The sequence below is a fragment of the Cuculus canorus genome, chromosome 5, assembly GCF_017976375.1.
Source record: "Cuculus canorus isolate bCucCan1 chromosome 5, bCucCan1.pri, whole genome shotgun sequence".
Taxonomy (NCBI): domain Eukaryota; kingdom Metazoa; phylum Chordata; class Aves; order Cuculiformes; family Cuculidae; genus Cuculus; species Cuculus canorus.
Window position 1 is genome coordinate 25,172,870 of NC_071405.1, and position 23,718 is coordinate 25,196,587.

General features: G+C 39.3%; 1 protein-coding gene across 2 annotated transcripts; it reads right to left on the reverse strand.

The window, feature by feature from the left end:
• Positions 1 to 48: 48 nt before the first annotated feature.
• Positions 49 to 8,331, reverse strand: SERPINA10 (serpin family A member 10). 2 transcript variants are annotated; one of them, XM_054067762.1, is made up of 5 exons: positions 7,583 to 8,331; positions 5,941 to 6,214; positions 4,305 to 4,452; positions 1,866 to 2,063; positions 49 to 393 (listed from the first exon to the last, which is right to left on the reverse strand). In XM_054067762.1, the coding sequence occupies exons 1-4, from the start codon at positions 8,286 to 8,288 to the stop codon at positions 1,872 to 1,874; spliced, it is 1,320 nt and encodes a 439-aa protein (XP_053923737.1). In that variant the 5' UTR covers positions 8,289 to 8,331; the 3' UTR covers positions 49 to 393; positions 1,866 to 1,871. The 2 variants fall into 2 exon arrangements, with proteins under 2 accessions (XP_053923737.1, XP_009557479.2); XM_009559184.2 differs by having other exon boundaries at positions 49 to 2,063.
• Positions 8,332 to 23,718: the final 15,387 nt, after the last annotated feature.

A 23,718-nucleotide genomic window follows, 5' to 3' on the forward strand; every position in this document is an offset into this window, starting at 1 on the left:
ATGCCTTTTAGAGTAATGCGTAACAGCCAGGAAGTTCAGAAACTTGAATCCAAGTTATTTCTCCCTTTATAAGTATGCAATGAGTTCAGTATACAGTCTGTCATTTGCCTGTCATTTGTCTGGTTTTAGCAGATTAATTTATTTCATGCTGCTAACATGAGTCATGCAAAACCCCAACTATGTATTAAATTCCTGCAGTGTAATCTTTAAATGCTCTATTTAGACATTTTTGGTCTGCACGTATTCCTTGTATGATGCTCCTGGTGTCTCGTGTACTTTCATCAGTCCTTCACACTGCAGATCTCCAGCAATCTTTCGTGAGGCTCCTTACTTCTGGGATATTTCTGTCGGACAGCACCAATACTTCTGAAATCTTTGTAGCATTGGTTTTACCTGCAACTCAGAATAACAGCTGTAACTGTAGAGCGATAATCGGGTGGTTCTCTGTATCAGCATTCCTCCTATTAATCATTTGGAGACAGGAAGGAGGGATTCTCTTTCGTTCTGGGTGTATTCATACTGCAATATGGAGTTAGGTTAGGTTCACCTTCGTAGTCCAGTCAGAGAGCAGTCTGCTTACTAAATCCTTTTGTGAGTGGCTTATACCAGTGGCTGGGTTGCTGTGGGTAGACATCTCATGGTAACTGAGGTGATTTGTTTACCAGCTTTACCCTGTAAATCTTTTGTATCTTCTCTTGCGGATGCATCTGTCTAAGTGTGTTTACTGATGGACACCTTTGAAGCTTCTGTGCCAAATGATTTTGAAAACTCTTCTGCCCCCTTTTGGGCAGTTATTTTGTGAAGGCTGTATGAGCAAGTAGAGTTATGCTTGGATCTGTTAAGTATAGCTAGAAGTAGCTCTCTGCATTGTTCCATACCTTATACATGGGTCTCTGCTGCTAATTAAAATTTACTGAATGTTAAAGATCTTGCTGTTCTGTTGGAATCACTGCATTACTTGAATAAAATTAATTGTATTTAGATCATGGAAATATTTTGCTGAAAAAAAATTGACATCTTCTGGATTTTAGGATCTGTGAACAGATTGATTCCAATATTGAGGTACTTTTTTCTTGCCAAAGCCTGTCTTCGTTCAGGCGTAGAGTCCTTTTATATAGTTCACTCTTATATATAAATGATAATACATGCAGAGATGCTGGTTTCAGTAGAGACCTAGTTTGGTGTTGTGAGTAGTACAGATTCATATTTTTCAGGTTCAGACTACCTAAGTTATTTTACAGAATTACTATTAGAAAGAATATTTTAAAAGCAGGCACATTACATACCCTGAGAAAATTAGGTGATTTGCTACTCTGAATAAACACTTTGAAAGAGGTCACGCTCCCAGATGATGCAGACTTCATGATAGACTCAGGACAATTTCTAGAGTAATACAATAAATATCTCTAGACAGAGACTGGAAATTCTCTTTTAGGCCTTGATACTGCCTCTGTTCTTATAAATGGCAAAATTCTGCTAACATTGACGTCTGTAGGCTGTTAAGTCTCATCACAACAGAAGATAACACTGAGGAATATCAAGCCTGCAGTGTTTTGGGAAGGAGCTTTCTGAATATTTTGGTTTTCTTTCAGACTTAACATTAAAATTTTGAACTTTGAAAGTTCAGTTCTGTTATTTTTTTAATTTGCACAGTAGATTTTACAAGATACTTTTTTGTCACTTGGTGCCTTGGTAAATTTAGGTTGTTACTTGGGCATTAAAAAAACATTAACAGGATGAGCTGCTGCTAGCTGGAGAGACAAAATAGGTTTTCACATTTTCATATTTCACTGTCTTTGTATTGAAATGTAAATTAATAGACTAGAAATAAAACCTCTTGCATATCCCAGAATAGAAACTGTTACCTATATTCACATTTCTGTTGGGTCAACCACCCTGCCAATGAACAGTAATGTTTTAAAAGTTTCTTCAAAAATCATAAAAAGGAATGGTCGATTCACTTTGATGACAGGAGGCACTGTGAATGCAATTATTTCTGACCCACTGGCTGCCGTGGCCTCAGTTCCTTCTTCATCCACTTCAATTACTGCCTTTTGGACAACCTGAAATGTGATGTAGAAATAAAATAGGTGACAGAAATAAAAAATTAAAATCTGAAATTTCAGCGCAGCAGGATCTGATCCCTTTTGTTCTATCAGCCTGCATAGTGAGTACTTCTGTATTTAGGTCTGTATTGGTGAACTGCCTAGTGAGCAAGTGCATTCCCAACTCCCAGATTCCTAATTCTAAGAATGACTTATGTGGATACAGTTGAAGGACTTCACCAGTGTTGATCTCTCTGCTAAACGTTCTTAAATAATGAAGCTGGCTACCATGATTCACAGGGACAGGATGCATCTCTCTCACTTTATAGTTGATGCACATACTGCTTCTGATGTCAGTTAGCAGCTATCATCAGAGTCAACAAGGAGTATAACTATATGAACAAAAGGGAGAAAAATGCTGCAGATTCCCAGAAGTGAAACAGTTTATATCAAACTGAAAATCACTGCAATTTTATCTGTTCAATATTTATTTTTAAGATGTTATGTTTTCCCAGCAGGTTATTTTGTTAAGTCAACACAATTTTGAAAAACTGTAGTTCAGGTCCTAGAGTTTTTCAGATTTCTATAGAAGTGTTTATCATGCCACCTATTAACAGTTTTGGCAAGTCACAAAAGCTTCTGTAAGGATTTGCTCTAAAGAGACTTGTAACAGCAGCACCACTAACTTAAAAAGATTCTTTTAAGGATTCTAGGGTACAAATACTCAGAGGGTGCACATAAGATGAAGCTACATTCTTTTCAGTGGTGCCCAGTGATAGGACCAGAGGCAGTAGGCACAAACCATAACAGAAGAGGTTTGCTGGTGAACATCAGGAGATGCTTTTTAACTGTGAAGGAGACCAAGCACCAACAGCAGTTGCCCAGGGAGGTTATGGAGTCTCCCTCCTTGGAGATGTTCAAAAGCTATCTGAACTTGGTCCTTGGCAACAGGCTCTAGGTGACTCTGCTTGAGCAGAGAGGTTGGACCAGATGACTGAGAGGTCCCTTCCAATCTCAACTAGTCTGTGAAGTCTCTCCCAGAGTTATGATCTTAAGCTATCAACAGTGTACAACTTTATGCAACCATAAGCAGTTGCAGTATATAAATTCCTTACAGAGGTTTATGTAAGGTCTATGTTTTCAGATCTTGTGTCAAATTAGTCTCATTTGAGTCTTGTTTTCCTCAACTGTTTATAAATCCAGCTTGTTGCAAAAATTTTGTTACTTTTAATCTAATGTATGAATTTGTATTTAGTGTTAATTGCATTTCATCTTGTTCCACACACTCCTGTTCTTGAGGTCACCAGTTTTACTGTGTGGTATTACTTTTGTTTTCTTCATGTGACCTTGCCTTTTAATTTTCTGTCATCAGCAAATTGTTTTTTGTGTAGATGAGTGTTTTCTTCTTCTTTAAGTGTCTCTGGTTACATAGGCATGTTCCTTATTGATATTGGTGTGGTTGTCAAGTCTGTTCTCTTCCATTCTTTTCTGCTTCTCAGTCTGCGCCTATTTTCTATCAGTTTTCCGAAAACCATCTTTGTTCTCCCCAATAGCAGCACTGAGTTTTCTTCTCCTCTTTTTCCATGGAGCTCTGTTCCTCTCCTGACCATTCACCACCATTGTCTTTGCCTGTTCAGATGATAGTCTTTAAAAGTTTCGATGTGTGAAGTGGAACTTCAGTATGGATTGAAATACAATGGTATTGTTCTAATGCTTTGCTGTGAGATTCTGGTTTTTCCTCTGCCAAAGTATGCAGACAAAAAGGCACTGCTTTGACTTCTCTTTCTAAATGTTATTTTTGAGATTTCATTATTTGAGCTCTCTAAAGAAGTCCTTTATTTATTAAGAAGAATACCTGTTCCTGGACTGTGTGTGAGGAAATCCCTGTCTGGATTTCCTTCCATTCTCTGACTTTTGCCATTTGACTGTTATTTGCAGTGTTTTTCTTGTTCATAGTTTTTGTTTCATTGTACTCCTTCTCCCCCAATTATATTCTTCTTGAAGGAGAGCTTTCCTCCTGTAATAACCTAGCTTTAGAAGGTTTGGGCACGTATGAAATGTAGCTCCTCTTGCTTCTGTGCACCTCATACTTGAAGTGGGTTCCAAACTGATTAAGATGTGCAGATTACATACACTTTGCAGATGAGGGCTTTTCCTGCTAGTGTCCCTCCCTATAAGTGTACATGATTTAGTCTCTTGCTTGGACCCTTTTTAGACTATTACAATCCAAATAATGGCAAATAATTTTAGAGGGCTTACCTGTGAAACTGCTATACATCCTTGATCCATGAGATGGCTGAGATCCGCTGTACGTGTAAAGAGATTTTTAATTCCAAGAGAATAAAGTAATTTCTTCATTTTGTATTTCTGTTCTAATTTGAACTTTGGAATTGAAATATCCAGTTTTCTATTTGGGAAAAAAAAAAAGAAATCAATGCAAACTTGGCCTGTATGATAGATCACTTGACTGCTGAAATGCACACCACTCAGTAACCTCATGAGATTCAGCAAGGCACCTGGGTCAGGGCCATCCCAGGTTTCAATACACGATGGGGGATGATGTGATTGAGAGCAGCCCTGTGGAGAAGGACTTCGGGGTGCTGGTTGATGAGAAGCTCGACATGAGCCGGCAGTGTGCACTTGTAGCCTAGAAGGCCAACCATATCCTGTGCTGCATCAAAAGAAGCATGGTCAGCAGGTCAAAGAGAGGTGATTCTTCCCCTCTATTCCTCTCTTGTCAGACCCCACCTGGAGTATTGTGTCCAGTTCTGGAATCCCCAACTTAAGAAGATATGAAACTGTTGGAACAGGTCCAGAGGAGGACTACGAAGATGATCTGAGGGCTGGAGCATCTCTGCTATGAGGACAGGCTGAGAGAGTTGGGGTTGTTCAGTCTGGAGAAGAAAAGGTGCTGAGGAGACCTTATAGTTACCTTCCAGTACCTGAAGGGGGCATACAAGTAAGCTAGGTAGGGACTTTTTACAAGGGCACATGGTGATAGGACGAGTGGGAGTAGCTTTAAATTGGAAGGGGGAAGCTTTAGATTAGATATTAGGAAGAAATTCTTCACAATGAGGGTGGTGAGGGACTGGCACAGGTTGCCCAGGGAAGTTGTGGATGCCCTCTCCATGTACGTGTTCAAGTCCAGGTTGAATGGAGCCTTGGGCAACCTGGTCTGGTGGCAGGTGTTCCTGCTCATGGCAGGGCAGTTGTAACTAGATGATTTTAAAGTCTCTTCCAACCCAAACCATTCTGTGGTTCTCTGATTCTCTGAGTGAAGCTTTACTCGGTAAAAAGATGAGGCAAAAATTGAAGAGTCTGATGGAATTTAGGTTGGCAGAATATAATCTCTGACTTGCTGACAGACAAAGATGCTAGAAATCATTCCCTTCTCTGTATAAAATACTTCCACCAGCACTTCCAGTGCCCTAATACCAGCATGAGACACTAATTTATTGACTAGTGGAAAAAAATTGTCACTTCAGGAACTGCATTCACAAGAATAAATTCGGTTTACATTTTCACGCTCAAATTTATCCATTACTCAGTTTCCACCTGTATGAAAGGTTTCATAATATACTGGTTATGTAGATTTCTTGTGTACTTCACCTGCTAGTACTAAATTTACACACAGATGGAAAAGCTAGATTTTCTGTGTCCTCAGAGAGACATGTTAAACTGAGACAAACCACAGACTTGTCATCTCAGAGTATAAGCTTTCATATGCTGCTTGGGCTGTGGGAAGGCAACTAAAGACCTCAGCTTTGTAGATACCTAATGCCACAGAAACACGACCATGTGAAAAGGGTTAGGAAGACCAGCTAATCTTTGTTGAGCTTTTTTACTTTGCTGCAAGATGTAAAAGCATTCAAGATAATGGATGTCAATGCAATACCTGATCTTCATGTTTCCAAGCCAGGATTCCACAAGCTCTGTAGTCAAATGGTCTTCAAGTGAAATGTAATCTCCCTCCTTTTCTGGAATGACAATCAGCATGTGGGCTTTCCCTTTGTAGGGTAGCTTTATCACAGTGCATCTTAAGTTCTCATCAAAAGTTGCATTAACTTTATCTGTCTTGAACATCATGGGTACCTGTACGCTTCTGTATTTGTTTATGTGGAAAGTCTCCATTTCTGTGAATTTGGAATTAAATGGGTAGACCCACTTGCCTGAAGAAAGAAAGAAATTAAATTAAATAATTACATGCATTCAGATTTGTTCAGAAAATTCTTAAGTAGAGGTATTTTCTGTATCTAGTTGAAGTGAATGTCAGTTGTGGCTGAAGTAAGTGGATCGTAATTACAGTATTTTTAGTATATGTGGTTTGCATTTTTTTACAGCAGGAAAAGGAAGTAATCCACAAAATAGACTCCTTCATTTGTAGGGAAAGAAGTCAAATCTTTTTCTAAGGTTGCTCAATTGCCAGTCAAGTTCAGAACTTACATCCTTTTTTGTTTATTGAATGCCATGTGAGCATCCTTCTTTTATGAATGTCACCCTCTCTGAAATTCTCTACCAGTTGTTCAACATTGTGTTTTTAAGTTAATTATATGCTTTTTTGGGTGGAGATTTAACACACTTGTAAGGTGCGCTGGAATATGACCTTCCGTACTAGTGATTCAGATCTTTACTGTTGCTTTCAAACACAGCCACAGTTATTTCTCTCTTTTTTCTGATTTTCTGTGAGGGAAAGTAACCTTGGCACTGGGCAAAGTCCAGTTTTGTAAATAAAAAAGAGTACAATAGTCTGTAGGGAGTCTGTATTTGCTGTGCTGTGTGGCACAGCATTCCTCTTGTCTGCTTTGTCACCCTAGCTCTTTGTCTTTGCTTTTTACCTAACTGGGTGTCATTAGCTTCTGTATGGCTGTTGAAGAGTAAAGGGTGGGCTATGCCCCCCTGTTGTTGCCAGGAACTCCTTTTGCAGTCCCTTACTTATCTTCTAAGCCAGTGGTCAGAAAGACCCCCAACAAAGGAAAAGGAGCGCAAGACATTGGGTTGTAGAGCACCTCTCCACAGAACAGTCTCTGCCTGTCACACCTATTTCTTACCCTCACCCTGTAAGGTAATATAATGGGGTACATTGTCACTTTAGTCATAAAGATTCTTGACTGAAATGGAAAAATTTTTTTTTCTTTTCATGATTTTAGGTACTATGTAAAATTAGTCAATGATTACATGCCCAGTATCCCGCATGCAAAAGTCTATAATGATTAGGGTTTTTAATTGGTGATGAAAACAGAACATCCTTTTAAATCATGAAGAGTGGTCATTTGGAAGCATGTTGAAGTAGTTTGATGCAGTGCTTTTTGTTCTCTTTACAACTCTGTTGTATGGAAGAAAACATAGAAGAATTGTGGTTCCCTATAATGAAAAATCATTTCCTATTAAATAAACCTAATAGAAGAAAATAAATCTAGATAAAGATGTAGAGAAAATAGGACATCTGAATTAATTTAGACTACCCTTAATGTAGGTGAAGTTAACAGTCCTGATTCTTCTAATAAATGATAGTTTTGCTGATTAAAAACAACAGTTACCTTTAAAGACAATGTAGTCCACAAGTAGCAGTTTATTATGGTGGTCAAGCTCCTCAAAAAGCTCTGGGATTTTTCCCTTGGTCCTTTTGTTAATATTTTGATTTATGACAAATTTTGCCTGTGTGAAGTTTTGAAAGTCCACTCTCAGGAATTCCATATCAAAGTACTGCTTAGATAAATTGAGGAAAGGCTCCTTGAGTCTGAAGTCCTTTTGGATAAAAGAAAGAGTTCCTTGCACAAGAAGGTCTTCATTCATTGTGATATTGTCTTTGAGTTGTTTAAACAAAGCTGGTAAATGTTGGCGATCTGCTCTGTCCTTCAAAGTGTGGAGATTTAGACCTTTTACTATTTGTCTGTATGTTTCTCCTTTGGCTGCCAGCATATATGCAGTCATGAGAGCTGATATGGAAAGGGGAGAGATGATTACATTGTTATCATGCATCATTGCAATTTTTCTGTAGATGTTAAATCCAAAATTTGCAGTCTTTTCAGTGAAATTGTATAGAGTGAACTCTTCAAGACCTCCCTCTTCAAAAGGCTTAGAGGTGTTTTTATGATGATGCCACTCTTCAGAAATATTGATGGTTGCATTTCCTTCCAAGAAATTAGTGTCTCTGTCCTTCTTTGGAATTTTAGGTTTGATGCCAGCCTTGCTGATTTCCACACATATTTCACTTAAGAAAAGTAGATAAATTCCTATGTTCATGTCGACATCCAGTAATGAGCACTCTCTTTTTTTTTTTTTTCTAGTATGGAAAATGGAGAAAGAAAAAAGAGGGCAACACAATGACTTTTTAGTTTGGTCATCCGTTCACAATGCAACAGGTCACAGATAAAGCAAGATTGTCTTTCTGCCTCTTCAGTATATATACTCTAAACCTAAGATCTGGCTTTGTATGGTCACATTTAGATCAGGGAAATAGAGAAGTTTCCAAAGCCATTAAGTGAATCCAAAAGAAATATCATCTCATAATATTGGTGGTTCGCATCTGAAGTATTTCACTGATTTTCTCTTTCTAACTTGTAATTCCTTTACATAATCAAACCCAGATAATCAAGTACAACGTGCAGCTCAAAGATGAACAATTGGTTTGCTGGACCCGTGCTGCAGCTTTTGCTCCTGTGAAATTGATGTAAGCTATAAGCACAAGAATTCTAGGCAGCATGTGATGGAAATGACATTTTCCATGGAGAGCTCTGACAGAATAACCCTGGAAAATTTGGATAATGACCTACTGAAAGCAGAGACACTACATTGGCACAAGCAGGTAGATTGTGTTCTCCATGATACATGTTTTAATTATGGTCGTCTTTCCTATTGGATCCATGTTTTTTGGAATAATGGTAGTGGCCTGACAGTTATCATCCCTTCTGTAGAAATGTTGACCCTTAATATTTGTTAGTTTACATGTTATATACCAGTAGGATGCTATTTCAACAAGATTCAACTCCTTAGGGAAAAAAACACTTGAGAAGCACAAAAAGTGTCTGATTTTCTAGTATGATAAATGCCAACTCAGAAAACAATCTGGTTTTGAGAGTTAGAGAGCATTATATAAAAAGTTGTCTTTTTAAAATAGACACTGAAATACCTGTATGTTATACAAAAAAAAAAAAAAACAAAAAAAACCCCAAACTACAACCACTAGATTTTGTTCCAGAAATGATAAGTTCCAAGAATCGTGGATAAAAATATTTGTTTATGTAAATATTTTTAAAATATTTCAGATGTGACTCAGAGAATGCTGGAGTTCTACACTGCAAATTAATTTTACAAACTTTGAGAAACAGTTTCACCGTGTAACTCATGCCTTATTTTCCCAGGAATTTTTTTTAGAAGAATCTATTTATCTGGTTATGTAGAACATTAAAATCAGACAAAATCAGTCTGTCTTTAAGAGACTGCCTTAAGCCAAACTGACCAGAATAAATCAGGGTTAACTCCACTGACCTACAGATTGCACAAAGCTGCTCTAAGGCACGGCAGAATCTCTGGGACTTTTACCCATTCATTCATCTAACCAAATGAAAAACAGTCTTGAAATGGTAGCCATAGCACAACAGGAACTACACACCTAACCAAGTAATTACACCTAGTAATATCACCTCACAAAGGTGAGCCATTTTCACATAAGTGAAGGAAAACAAAAGAACTTGATGTTTCACCAGTAGCCCTTCGTCAAGCAAATATTTTTGAGAGATACTACTATCAAAATATTGTTCTCCTCAAAGAAACCCAGAGGTAAGTGTTTATATACTTTTATATGTTTTTATACTTCTGTACACTTTGGGTCACTTACAGAAAAGTTCATTTGGGTAAAAATTGAGACACAGTGCAGATTTAAATGGTATCTGTAATCACAGCTCTTGCCTGATCAACTCACCCCTTGATACGTTGTGTTCATAGATTGTTAAAGTACTGAGCTTCAGATACTCTGCTGACAAGTATAAAAAAACTCCTACCTCGTTAATTTTTAGTATTGGTAAAACATCTCATGCTTAGTAGAGAAGCAATAGGTGAAACATTTCTACAAATCTGAAGGAGTGTGCTAATGTGACCCTGGAGAAACAGGAATTATTTAGACATAGGAAATGATTGCCAGTGAACCTGGTCAGCACTCCACTGCCCAAAGTAACCTCAGAAAGAAGGTCAAAGTTCTGTGAAAACCTAGATAAATATCATTAGGATGTACTAGGCTTTGTGTGCAACGTACTTAGCAGTGGTCAAGGAAATATGATGGCTACCGTGTTTTAATCCCTATGGATAACATCCTGATATACGGCTGCATCGAGAGGGCCAACCTCTTGCTCAGCAAGAGAACAAGGTTGATGTTCTAGACTCAGCATCTGTACAGAGCAAAGTCCTGCAGCTGCTTGTGTATTTCTGTTGAGAGCCTGGTTTACTGTTGGTTCTAGTAAGTCAATGTGAATTTTCTATTTTACTGCCCCTACTTACCAAGCCCTGAAAAGATTAAGGGGCCCAGGACTGAAAATACATTGTCATTGGGAGGAATGCTTGCCTTTCATAATTTCATTTCACTTTTTCTCCTTCTGCTGTAGATTGTTTATTACTCGATTCAGATCATTCTCCTTATTGCATGACATAGGATTCCCTGTTCTTTTATACTTAAGTGTCAAGCAGTGCTGAAGCAGGTTTGTCAGTGCTGTCTCCTCCTTGAAAATACCATTTTCATTATCGAATAGCACAAGAATGAAACAGTTGCTCTGAGAAAAGTTAACAAAGGTCTCTCATCTGTCCAATAAAATGTTTGGGGACAACTGGACACATTTTAAAGAAGGCCTCAGGCAAGCTTTAGTGTCAGACATTGCTTGTGTGAATATGCATATGCAAACACACTTTTCAACCATAAAATGCTAATATGGTTATCATTCATCTCTCCATTAAAGCAATATATGAATTTCTCTCCCATGCAGCATTGTTGAATTATACCTTACAGAAAAATCTCGAATGGCCATAATCTTTGGAGACACATTTTCCATTGTAAATAGAACAGGATGTTCCAGGCCACCAAGCCTGCACAGAATCCATTTATAAAGCAGTGGCATGCAAATGGATAAATGAGAGGGAAAAATGGATTATATACCCCATCATTGAAGTAGTAAGTGATTAAACCATCTAGAAAACGTGGCAACTATTAACTACTTTTAAGTTAAGGATCTGTAGCAGCAAATTACGGTCATCGTATAATTTGTGACTTGGCATATGGGAAAGCTGGTTTTATTTGATTGCCATTTATTCAGCGTTCAGCAGAATTTCACAGTTACCTGATTTAGGCTGTGGGAGTTAGTCCTGGAAAGGTATGTTCATGTGAGTACTGAGACGTTTAGGTGCCAAGTTGCAGGGTGCTTTTGGCAGTCAGGAGGTGTGCTATTTTCTTTTGAGATAATAGGTCACATTCTGTACTTGGTGTAACACAGATGGGCTGTAATGACTTAATTGGGAGGCAGTGAAAGCCCTGAATATTATGCCTCCTGTGAAGCGCATGGCATCCAGGGAACAGTAAAATATGCAGTGCACTGTGCTTGTGAATATGTTTTCTTTTTTTATTTTTCCCCCATTAACTCTTGCTTTATTTTCATTGGGATTCATAGTGTCTCAATTCTGCAGGACTGGAATGGGGAAAGGGATGACTTGTCTTCAGCTTCTGCCTTGCTGGCTAAATGGCAGACCTGACGCCTGCAAGGCTGGGATACTTATTCTCCCCTGATGGACTGCAAGCAGTGCTGTTAAGAGCTATTACAGTAACTGCAGGGAATTTCTTCTTAGATAGTGACTCATTTCTATGGGAAGTAACATTTCCTGCTGCAATGCTATGCCTGCCCTGGCAGCAAAGAAGGAGGTCCTTTTCACTGGGAGTCATCCCTACTTCCATCCCTGCTTCAAAGAGGTATCATTGGCCACTGTGGAGTCAGCTCTAGCATAGTGATGGATTGGAAAATTTTGCTTTTATTCATATTCTATCACAGAGAAAGGGCATTCTGCAACAGCAGCAGTTTGTCCAAAAGAGCGTCAGGACTAACCGCTCACTAGACATTGCAGAGCACCAGTTCTTCTCCGTCATTTCTGTGGATGGTACAATTCCTGTGCAAAGTCTGCTAGTGTTGTGTTTGGCAGATGTCACTGTTGCCTCTCTCTGTGAGAGGCCTGGGGCAGTGCTTGGCTCGGGAAGATCACCGCATTCCCCCTGAGAGACATGATGGTATTGAATGGGAAAAGCAGTGAGCTCCTTTCCACAGGGCTCTGCCTTCATAGCACAAATGGGTTTCAGACTGAAATAACGGGGAAAAGGCAGAAGCTCTTGTTTGCAGGTACATCCCAGACCATTCAACACACATGAGAAGAGTCCTGTATCCTCAGGCACACACAAATGCTACTGATTTGGGTATTGGGAACATCACAGGAATAAGAATCTCATGGGCACTAAGGATTCACTGCAAATTTGAGATAGGAAAAATTTAAAGGTAATGTTACAGCAGCTTTATGATTCAGTTTTAGTAACAGTTAGAAATAAAGCATGTCCTGTTGAATGAGGGAAAATAGTTCTGGAAACAATACTTGAAGTGATAATTTTGCACATTATAGCTTTGTGGTTTTAGACCTGAGTGAAGCTTATTGCCAATTTTAGACAATTTGCTTTATGCATAGACAGTTCATTAATAAATCCATAAGCATTATGGCAAAGTAAGCATTCTCTCAATTTTGAGAAATGTTTGTTTTTAATAGTCTCCAATGTCAAAGAAGTTTCTTTCTCAAATGCATTTTTCTTCTGTAGGCATTAGAGCAAGAGAAAAAAATCAAATTAGAATGCTGATTAAGATGTAGAACCATTTAAAACATTACATCTAGAGAGAAGCTGACAAGTATATAAAATTATGTATATAAATGTTATTTTTATATATATAAAAAATATAATAATCCTTCTCTTTACAATCTAAACGTTTCATATAAATCTTGTCTTACCTATTAGGTAGCTCGTTTGTTACTTAATCAACTCTGCTTAAAAACAAGATGAAGATGTCTGTCCTGTATAGAAGCTTTTCAACAAATATTTGGTCTTCCAAAGAGAGATGGTCTGGTTTTGTCTGTTATAAATTAACTGCTTTATAAACATTGAGTATTTTGTTTCCCATAAATGGTATAATGAGAGAGGGTTATATTCCAGTAAATATGTCATGTTTTTCATGAGAAGCAAGAGAACAGCAAACTCTCTGCCTCCAGCCCTTCAACACCCTGGCAGTGTTTGGTCCCGCACGCCCAATTGCCCCTGAGAATTATTTTACAGGCAAGCTCTGAGCTATTCAGTGGTAGAAGCAGTATCCAGTCCGGCTTAAAATGCTCCCTTTCGTAAATGGTAGCTCACTATTCAACAAAGCAGGGAAGGAACAAAAGGGAAGGAGGGAGAAGGTACACAACATTTGCTAGGGCTGTTGTTAGCTCCCTCGTCCCTCAATTCTGCCATTCATTTTAGAGGAGAGACCAGGGCCCCACTTTCAGTTTCAAAAGCATGCCATCTATTCAGTAGCATACTGGTATGCCAAAATTAAGTGACTGATGTTTCTCCTATAAAAGACAAAATGGGAGAAACTGTTATTCCTGCAAAAGTTGCTCAGAGCTATGAGATACAAGAATAAACTTTTATGAATATTCAACTGGTCTTGCTTGGACAGATTTGACAGGCCAGTTTTGGGTCTTGACCATTGTTAGTTGGGCAAGGCACAGACTTTAAGACAGGTAGTTTACTCAGCAATTCCTGTAGTATGAGCACAATCTAAACTCTTCAGTATTTTGATCATTGGCCTAAGTCCAAATAAAATATAAACGCGGAACTCCCTATCTTCCCCTCATGCTCCTAAATCACTTTATAAAGTATACTCGAATGAAACAGAACATTTCATTCTGATTTGGATTGTAAAAGAAAATTAATTTGGCATTAAAACTTGACATAAGGGGATTAGTCTTTATTTTTCAACTGAACTTGAAAATATGAAAAAATATTATTGCGTGCAGTCTAAGTGGAAGCATTGCCAGACAAAAGAATGACATTTTAGAAAGTCCATAAAGGACTTGGTCACACAGGAATCAATGCAGAAAGGCTTTTGTTGTTGATGACTACTACTTCTATAATAGTGACAGCAGGGTTTGCTTACAAAGTGGAAGATTTGCTTAGGAAGTGCTTAAGACCTATGTGTAGGCCTTCTGTGGTCTGATTGGGTTTGTGTCCGCATTGCAAGGACAATGTTATTGGAGAGCACTTGTGGGAGTTCTGCACTTAGGAAGTTCAACAGAGGGCTCATGAAGGGTTGCAGGCTCTAGGTACCTAAATTCTTCCTTGTTTTAAATTCTTCTAAAATATGCTTTCTTTCAGAAACCATCCAGGTCATAACAGGCCCCAAGTGTAGGAATTTTATTCAAGAACAAGGCAACATGACGTGGTGTTATTGAGTGAAGGCCTTTCCCTGACATCACACACCCTATTCCCCATGAGAATTCTTCTGTGAATGCCCCAGTGACTCCACACTTCAGTTCTGTGTCTAGATTACTGGACGTTTTTTGTTCTAGTTTCTGGTCTATGTTTATTTGTGGTTAATTCAGTTGGATTTGAAATTCAAAAGTCTTCTCATTACGTGGAAGAAATTTGCATCTGACATGGTTGAACAAAGCTGCATTACTGCAATGTGCTTCTGTAGCTGTGTGTCTTCTGGAGGCTGCTGTACTGTGGTTGTGGCCCCAGAAGACAATACAAGGAAAACCTGATGTATACAAAACCATACTCAGCTTTTGAGCTCAGCAAAATTAGCATTGTTGTTAGCAATTATAGTAGCAACTAAGCATTTTCCTAGCCCTCAAACCAGGACCTTGATGTGCATGTTCACCACTGGAAGCCCTGCCAGAGTTAAGATGCAACAACACTGATATTTAATATTCAAAAGCTGAAGTCTTCCATATACCGGTGGTAATGAAAAGAAGAATTTGGAGGAATATTAAAGTTTTTGAATCTCTGAGGTAAATCTTTCCTGGGCCACAATCCCCCACATTGGTCCTGTTTTATCTGGAGCAAAAAGGAGGGTGCTATGAGATGTGTTGGCTGTGTACAGAGATCTGAGGGAATTGCCTTCCTCTTTAGTTACTCACATGAAGCCCTTGCTAGTTTTTCATGCTGGGTAACACCTTGCTGAGAGTATTCTTCACAGGCTGTTGGGAGTAACATATTCTTCCCACCAACTACTATTTATATTGTCAGTCACCCCTTGGATTCAACAGAGCTTTGTGAGAGTTCAACACCACACAGCATATGGGTAACACTGCCAAACTATACATATTTGCAGAGTGATTTACTGGGAGAGGATTGCCAGTATGTCACACTAACAAAATTGCAGTTTTCCACAGTTTAAGACAAACCCACCCTAAGACCAGGACAAGCAAGGGCAATACATGTGCATTACTGCCCAGCTGCATCTCTGCTGGGAACTTGTGCCAGCATGATGCTGAGGCTGGGTGACAGGCAACTGATATGTCAGCAGTTGAACTGAAGACCTTCAGTTCTCTAATAGGCAACTGGTTTTGGATGTATATCCAGCTCTGCAAAATTTGACAGTGGTTATGTAGTCCAGCTTCTCGCCAATCTGTTTGTCAAAGGCCTTGTGACTCTGGCATCTGGGGGTAGATACTGCAAAGGCACAGTCACCTGCGGGTTCCAAATATTCAGAGGATTTCTGTTATAAGCCCCTTTCATCCTTCTTCAGTTCCTACTGTGGGTCTGGGAACACATCTGTTTCAGTGCCTGATTTTCCACTTACTTTCCCCAGTCTGGTTTAGGAAGTCTTCATTGACCGTACCTCCTGCACATTTTTTTAGACTAAATATGAGTACCTCAAGAGTAGTGCAGGAGATACACAGAGATCATTTTCAAGAAGCTATATTTCTTCTGAAGTCTCACTGTGAAATTACTCATGACACATAAACTAACATGCGTTAACAGTTATAAAATAGCTCTTTGTACAGTCTCTTCAACATAGTTTGTCAACGAGATGATTCATCAAGGTGGTTGATGATTCTTCCATTCAGAGTGCACATTATGTTGAAATCAGCTGGATGCAAACACTCTGATGGGTCCATACCTACACTGTTGATAAGCCCGGTGCTTTTTGTAGGGCGATAGGCCTAAGAATTGTTCATATAGGAGCTTTCTTGTAGTGAAAGCATTCTTGAAAGGTATGTATTCTTGCATCTCACCTGGGGTGGGTTGTGTGTGTTACTGTACTGGGTGGACAAAGCAGTAAAGTTGTAGAGGATCAGAACACAGGGATGAAGTATCTCCTTTGTATTTTCAGTGCTCCCAGTCCAGTGCTCTCTCATTGCCCTGGAACACACAAACCTGTGATAAGGAAGACATTTTACACTATGAGGGTAGTCAGGCACTGGAGTAGACCACTCAGAGAAGTTGTGGATGCCTCGTTCCTGGAAGTGTTCAATGGTCTTTAAGGTACCTTCCAGTCCAACGCATTCTGTGATAATTGTCTGTTAATAGGACATATGACAGGAAAGCTGTGGAGGGACTGTTCATAAAGGCTTGTGGGGATAGGGCAAGGGGGAATGGCTATAAACAGGAGAGGGGCAGATTTAGACTGGGCATTAGGAAGAATTTCTTCACTGTGAGAGGGGTGAGACACTGGCACAGGTTGCCCAGGGAAGTTGGGTTGGATGGGGCCTTGGGCAGCCTAGTCTAGAGCAATATGCCCTTGCTCGTGGCTGGGAGTTTGGAATCAGATGATCTTTAAGGTCCCTTCCACCCCTTACTATACTATGATACTATGATATGATAGAAGTAGCATGAATCCTGCCTTTTTTTTTTTTTTTTTAGGGATGAAGTAAATGACTTCTAAAGTCACTCTCAGCCTTGTTTCCTGTGCTTCTCTAACTTAGCAAATGACATTTTCCTTCTCGATAATTTATTTGATTTGTGCTTTAACATAAAAGAATTTAAGAGCTGCAGGAGGGGGTCGTTGGTGTTTGCATAGTCCCTGTGAAGCCAGCAGGTGTCATCAGACGGACGATTTTTTTTTTGTGCTTGGTCATCTGCCCTTTCCTGTGCCCTGCTAAGTTCGTATTGTAAGGCAGGAGATGAGCAGGCAGGACATACAAACTTAAGCAACTGTTAATGTAAGATATTTCTCTTCTCCTGGGGTCAAGTGTCAATGTTTCTCCAGCAGATGTGAAGTGCAAGTGCAGTTCTACTTTAAATTCCCAAAATAAAATCAAATTTCAAGGCAGGAATTAGAAAGTGCCTAAAAGACTGGCATTTCTAAGGGGAAACAGAAATTATTGCATCTTCAAAGTGGCAGAAAATATTGACATAAATGACTTCTTATCACCTGAACTTGAAATATGATATGTTTTCCTACTGTTCCTTATTCAAATTCCATGTTTACTGGCACTGCACATGCATCTTCTTACTGCTGCGATAATTGAGTTGAGTTCCTGTGACTTGCAGTCTTTGTCTGGCCTGAAGAAATTACCTGATGTGATGAAGAAATCTCTGCCCTTCAGCCTCTGTAAGAGACAATGAAAAGATGCTCCCTGAGGTTTATTGAGTAACAGATGAATGCAAGCTAGTGTTATCCACATTACCCAGAGCAGCTGGTAAAGAGCTTTTGTTAGGTTGGTTTCTTTGTTTGTTTGCTACTTTTAAACATGGGCGTCAGTATAATAACCTGCTACAGGTCTGGTGCCAGTTCTCTTGGCCTGCGTGTGGGCTTCCTGTGGGCTGCATGCGGTGGGTATTCAAAAGCAACTTTTCTTCCTAGAGAAAATATTTATCTACCTGGCTGTGCCTGTGCTGTCACAAAGTATTTAAGGAGGAGTTAGTTTTCATACAGTACTTAGTGGTTTTGTTTAGACTGCTTCAGCATTGCACTCTACTCAATCAGTCAAGTCAGTATCTGTGTGCTTCTCTTCAGTCGTGTGCGCCTGTCTTAGGGCCAGCCTCTTCTTGAGATTTGTAAAGGTCATATCTGAGTTTGTCTGAAAACTATAAAAGTAAAGTGGAGAAGGAAGGGTAAACAAATAAATCTTTAAGAAGACGTGAACATTTTCCTCAAAGTGTGAAGCTGTCAAATGGCAATGGTGTATAGTTCTTGTAAGTTTGATTTAAAAGGATAATAAATTATATGCTGCTACATGCAAGAGACATCCATAATGATCAGTCTCAAATGTAAGGGCAGAGATATGTTAGATACTCGTGTCTCTCACTCGATCATATATAAAAGTGATATTCGTTTTCAAGAAACAGATATATTAATCTAAAGATCTGCTATCAGTTGAAAATTGGTAACAAGTATTTCCCATAAGGAAAAGTATTTTGACAGTGAAATAGTTAAATGGACAGCAACCTCTGTCTATGAGCAGGGTGGGGACTCAGATATGGTTTTCTTTATGCTTCATAAGAATTTTGGATCTAATGTGTGGGCAGTGCCAGATGTGACGTTAATTATTCATTTCCTTGACTTAAGTGCCAATATTACTTAGCAACCTTACTCATCTTTGAAAAGGAACTTTTTAAGGGTGCATATTCTAGTGAGAATAAAATATATATTAGAAAAATTACTTAGGGAAAGGAACAAATGCATGAATCTCTTTTACTCCAGGTGAAAAGTTTATGGTTGTTTTTGAGAGGCTTTCTGACTGCACTACATACAGCACTTCGTTGTTCTTCCCAGTTTCTGGTATTTTCTGGCTAACATGCCATCCAGCTTTGCAGCTGTGACTCAGTGAATTTCCAGCTTGTTTTTTTTCAAGGAAATCCAGTTTATACTTTCTCTGTCCATTCTCTTTCTTACCTTCTCTCCATTCAATTTTATATATTTTGGAAGCATTCTCTTTTTGCATCTAATCTGATAGAACACTATAGGCCTGAAACATACCAAATTCATACAAATTTCGTTAAGTTGAATGACCTGATCTAGGACAAATTTACAGCCTGCACTGTGGGAGGAGCTGGTGAGCTTGTCTTTGCTAGACATCATAGAATCCACACTAAAGGAGCTATGGAAACCAAGTTTCACTGATTATGTATGTTTCACTGATTGCTGTAAACATGACTGTTTATGTACAAAAACAACAGTGCGTGAGGTTGCTTTTGGATTTATGATGGTAAATTAGGCCCTTCAATGTGATGGAGGTAAATGCAACTTAATATTCACTTACTGGATAACAAACAGTAGTGAGATATGCTCATACCTGAGCAGGTTTCATGTGAGTATTCATACCTAAAGGGTGATAGGACAGCTGAAGCACAGGGGAAGAAAGAGAAGATGGTCAAGGTAGTAGGAAGCTGAGAATTTATTGAACAGTGCTCTGAAATAGTAACCTTCCTTGGAGATATTCAAAACGTGGTCCAGGATTTCATCAGTTCCTGAAGTACAGCTGGGTGTTCAAGGTCTGTTCCCTGGCTAGTGACAGCATTTTGCCATGTGGTTGGCACTGGCAATGCAGTTTCTTTGAATGCTGACCCACTTGGAGTCAAAAGTTTCTTTCTCTGAGGGCATGGACCACAGGCCAGCTTAAAGCCCCTTCATCATCAGGGACTCTGTGAAGATTCAACTTGTTGTAGGTTAGTCTTGTTTTTCTGTGCTGCAGCCATAAGCACAGTATCAGCACTGCTCTATATGCTTTTTCTTGGAAAGATTCCCAGTGTTCTACAGTTAGGATTTTGTGCCGAATTGAAGCATTTAAAAGCCTGTAATATACTGTATTATATATTCCTTTAAAGAGAGTAGTGTCTCCAGCGTGGGAGCAGTCTTAACTTCAGACACTTCCTGGATCTGTGGCCAGATCAGAATAAGTCACTAAACACATCTGAGACATCCTTCTTACCTCCCAGAAGGCCTCATCCAGCATCTCTGGTTCTTTCTTCTTAGTTATTTTTGATCAAAAGCACTCATTTTGCTCCCTGTATAACAAAACAATTTTTGGATTCCACTGAAGTCACTGAATGATCGTAACCTTGGTCAGAGACTGATTATAGAATGAATGTGCGAGTCCTGCATCATATAATTTGCTTTTGATGGGGGTATTCATTTTTCTTTTTGGCATTGTAATGATCATGGAAGCATTTGCATTGACAGGAGGTTTAAATTACAATTCACCACCCATTCTTCTTCAGTGAACAGTGGTGTCTTCAAGTTCCAGTCATTGTCCTTCTGAAGGACAGCCAGTCCTGTGGTCAGACTTCTTGTCAGCCAACATTTCTATTTAGTAGAAGATAAACGTAGGGTGAATATGATATTTCAACTACATTTCATTAAGGGAGTGGCTATATTTAACAACACTTTGCTTTTTCTGACCAACAGGAAAACAAGTACTCTTATGAATGCCAGCACAGTAACAGCATGAAACTAAGGACTCTGTTTTAAGAGAGCTCTTGAGAACAGACTTTAGTCTTTAGCAGCATGGTTCATACACTTGCCAGCCGAACTTATATCTTCAGCTTGACTGTAGTTATCTTACAGCTTAGGCACATCATATCCTTAATATGCATTGGAAGGTCTACGCTTGGATGCAAAGGCATTCTGCAGTCACTTTCGATAGTAGGAATATAGTCATTGGACCTGCTTTGATACATGTGGTAGGTCAGACCCACTGATAATTCACCTTGTCTGTACTCCATGAAGGTTGGACTGTATAGGCAAATGTCTTCTAACACAATCCAGACATCATCGCTCAACTCCTCTTTAGACATGTATATGAGCAACGTGGACCATATGTCACAATGTGCTCAGATGCTCAGACTCCCGCTCTTGTGTACCAGATCAAACTCTTTTTCCAGGTAATGTGTAACATGGTGAGATACAGAAGGTGGACATCTACTAGCAAACACATCAGAAACACTAAAGAGAACACGAAAACCAGAGAACTGATGTTTTTCATCTGAAGAAAGAAACCTATATGATACAGACCATTACAATAATAAAGAGAGGAAAATTAACAGTCTTTTCCGTGCAGATATGTTTTATCATTGTTATCAGTAAAATTTAGCTGATATGGGGCTGCCTATATGAGGAAATAATGCAGTAGAACTGTGATGGGAAAATGTTACTACCCTAAATCCGTGTGCCACTTTTCATTTCAGCATAAGTGACTTCTTGCTTGAGCTTAAACTCTTTGCCAGGTGACAAATGAAAAAGGATTTCTTATGCCAGAACAAAATTTTCTGTACAGAAAAATTTTCCCTCTAAATTATATTGCTTTAAAATAATCATTTTGATCATATTAGAACCTTGTTCTTGTGTGCATACAGTGTTATTATGAAGGTGAAATTATTAATCAAATATCATTTTTGGAAATTAATGCAACTATTTCTGCCTTTTTGACAAAAATGCAACCTGTGTACCCTTGCAAAACTCACTGCTTCCAGTGCTTGCTAGCACCACGGGTGTAGATCTGTTACCCTCTGTGTCTGTGTGACTCCCATACTTACTTGACTTACAGAGCAGCTCAAACCCTAAGTGTGTCCAGACCAGCCATGATGTAGTGGGTTTTGAGTTCCCACTGAGAACTCAACCTGTGAGAGACTCCCTGCAGGAGCAATTATACTGGTACAGCTGTGCTTATAGCAGTACAGCTCATGCTGCTCAGGAGAAGAGACATCAACAGTCTCCATATGGAGCAGTTGTATAATGCCATAACTGTATTACTTCATTGAGAAGACTGTGGATTTATCTGTCCTTGCAAACCAATTTAGTATTGATTATGCTCATGCTACTGCTTATGTTGGTAACAGCACATCTAGTTCAAGTAGGTGATAGATGCAAGTGTTGAGGCCAGTCTGCAGCGTGATAATGAAAGCCCGCAAGCGAACCAGCTCAAAGAGATTAGGTTACATAAGCAAAAGTTGAAGCCAGTCTGCAAATTTTGTCCTAAGCACTCATGAAATATAAATGCCTCTTCCATTTTTGAGTTCAGTTGAAAGAAAAAGTAAGCTGTGCAATGGAATCTTTGCTCAAAATTTTATCTCCTAGTTTAAAATCAAGCAATAGGGCCTGGGGGTGGGAGAAGTATGCAAAGTCAGCATGCTCACTGCAAAAAACAAACATAAGGGTTATCTTAAATTTACTCTGAGTGACTCTGGAAAACAAAGATATAACCTAGAAAAGCATTTTCTCATACAATCTCCACTGTGCATTGAGCCACAATCTTGTATAAAGTCATTTGTTATTAGTCATTTGGCATAGTTAGCTTGTCATTTATTTTAGTTATAATAACAGCAGTTAACACTTTTGTGATGCCAAAATATACAACAAAGGTGACAGTGTGTGTGTGTGTGTGTGTGTGTGTATGTGCATGTGAATGCATCTGTAGGAAAGAAATGCAATGTCACTGAGCATAGCTTTTCGTATTAACCAGGATTTGCTCAGGAATGTTAGCAAATTGCAGTCACCCAAAAGCAGATCTGGGAAAGGGAGAACTCTTGAGCACCTCTTTTTTATTCTGCAGTAGTATGGTGATCCCTGTTATATTATCCTCAAAATGTGGGATTTGCTGTGATTGGGCTAAAGGGGATATTTGGAAGTTGTTATTTCTTCTGCATGGGATCATAACTCTGAGTGTGGCAGCAAGCACACTTACACTCCTGACTTCAGACTTCCAGATTCATGGAAGCCTCTCCTCTCCCTGCTGTCCTTGCCTGTCCTACTTGGGGAAGGACAGTGTAGGCAGGGACATGGCGAAGAGGAGTTGCCAGCTGGCAGACACTGGGGCTCACTGCTTGATAGTGAGGCTGAGAGCCACAACCTTGTAGGTCCTTCTACCTGAGCTTTTGTTTATCCTCAGGCCTCACCACAGGGTTACACCTGGTTTCTCAATCCAGACAGTCCTGTACGTGGCCAGGCTCTGCTCTTGCGCTGCCAGTCGCAGTGGCTGCGGGCAGAAGCAGATCAAGGTAACCTCCAATGCTAATCAGGGAGGCTGAGCTTCTCTGCAGCCTCCAGATTAGACATGCCCTTTGTTTCTTGAACCTTACATTTGTATTTCTCTAAAATCTGGAATCATTAGAAAATTTTTCTTTTTTTGACTAGAGGAAGCTGACTTCACACAAAAAACTGCCTATGAGATCTGCCTGCTTGGGAAGACTGATGAGTCAGGCAGGCTTCTCTGACTGATGCCAGCAGTCTACATGGGATGGTATCATCCTCACTGCCCAGCATGACAAGCTGAGCTCATTTCCACTGCAAAGCCACTCCAGCAGTGTATTTTCTCCCCAACTACTACATGAGTAATTTAGGATCTATTTTGAGAATATATGAAAACCAGATCCCTCTAGTATATGTTTCTAAATGTGTTGCTAAAGTTTTGTTTGTTATACAAATATTAAAACATGCTAGACTTTTACCTGTGGCCAAACATGTTACCTTAGTTAAACAGTTATCTCCCTCACTTCAAAGCCAGCTGTTTCAACACACTAGGTAGTCTGATAATCTCAGCTGCATAATTTCGCAGGCAAATATCTTCTCTGTGTAAAAATCCGCAGCAAATTCAGGGACATAAAATAATGGATAGGACTAGATCAAGCTGTCACATAAGTACTTCAAATTCCTGTCTTCGGAATACCTGGAGAATG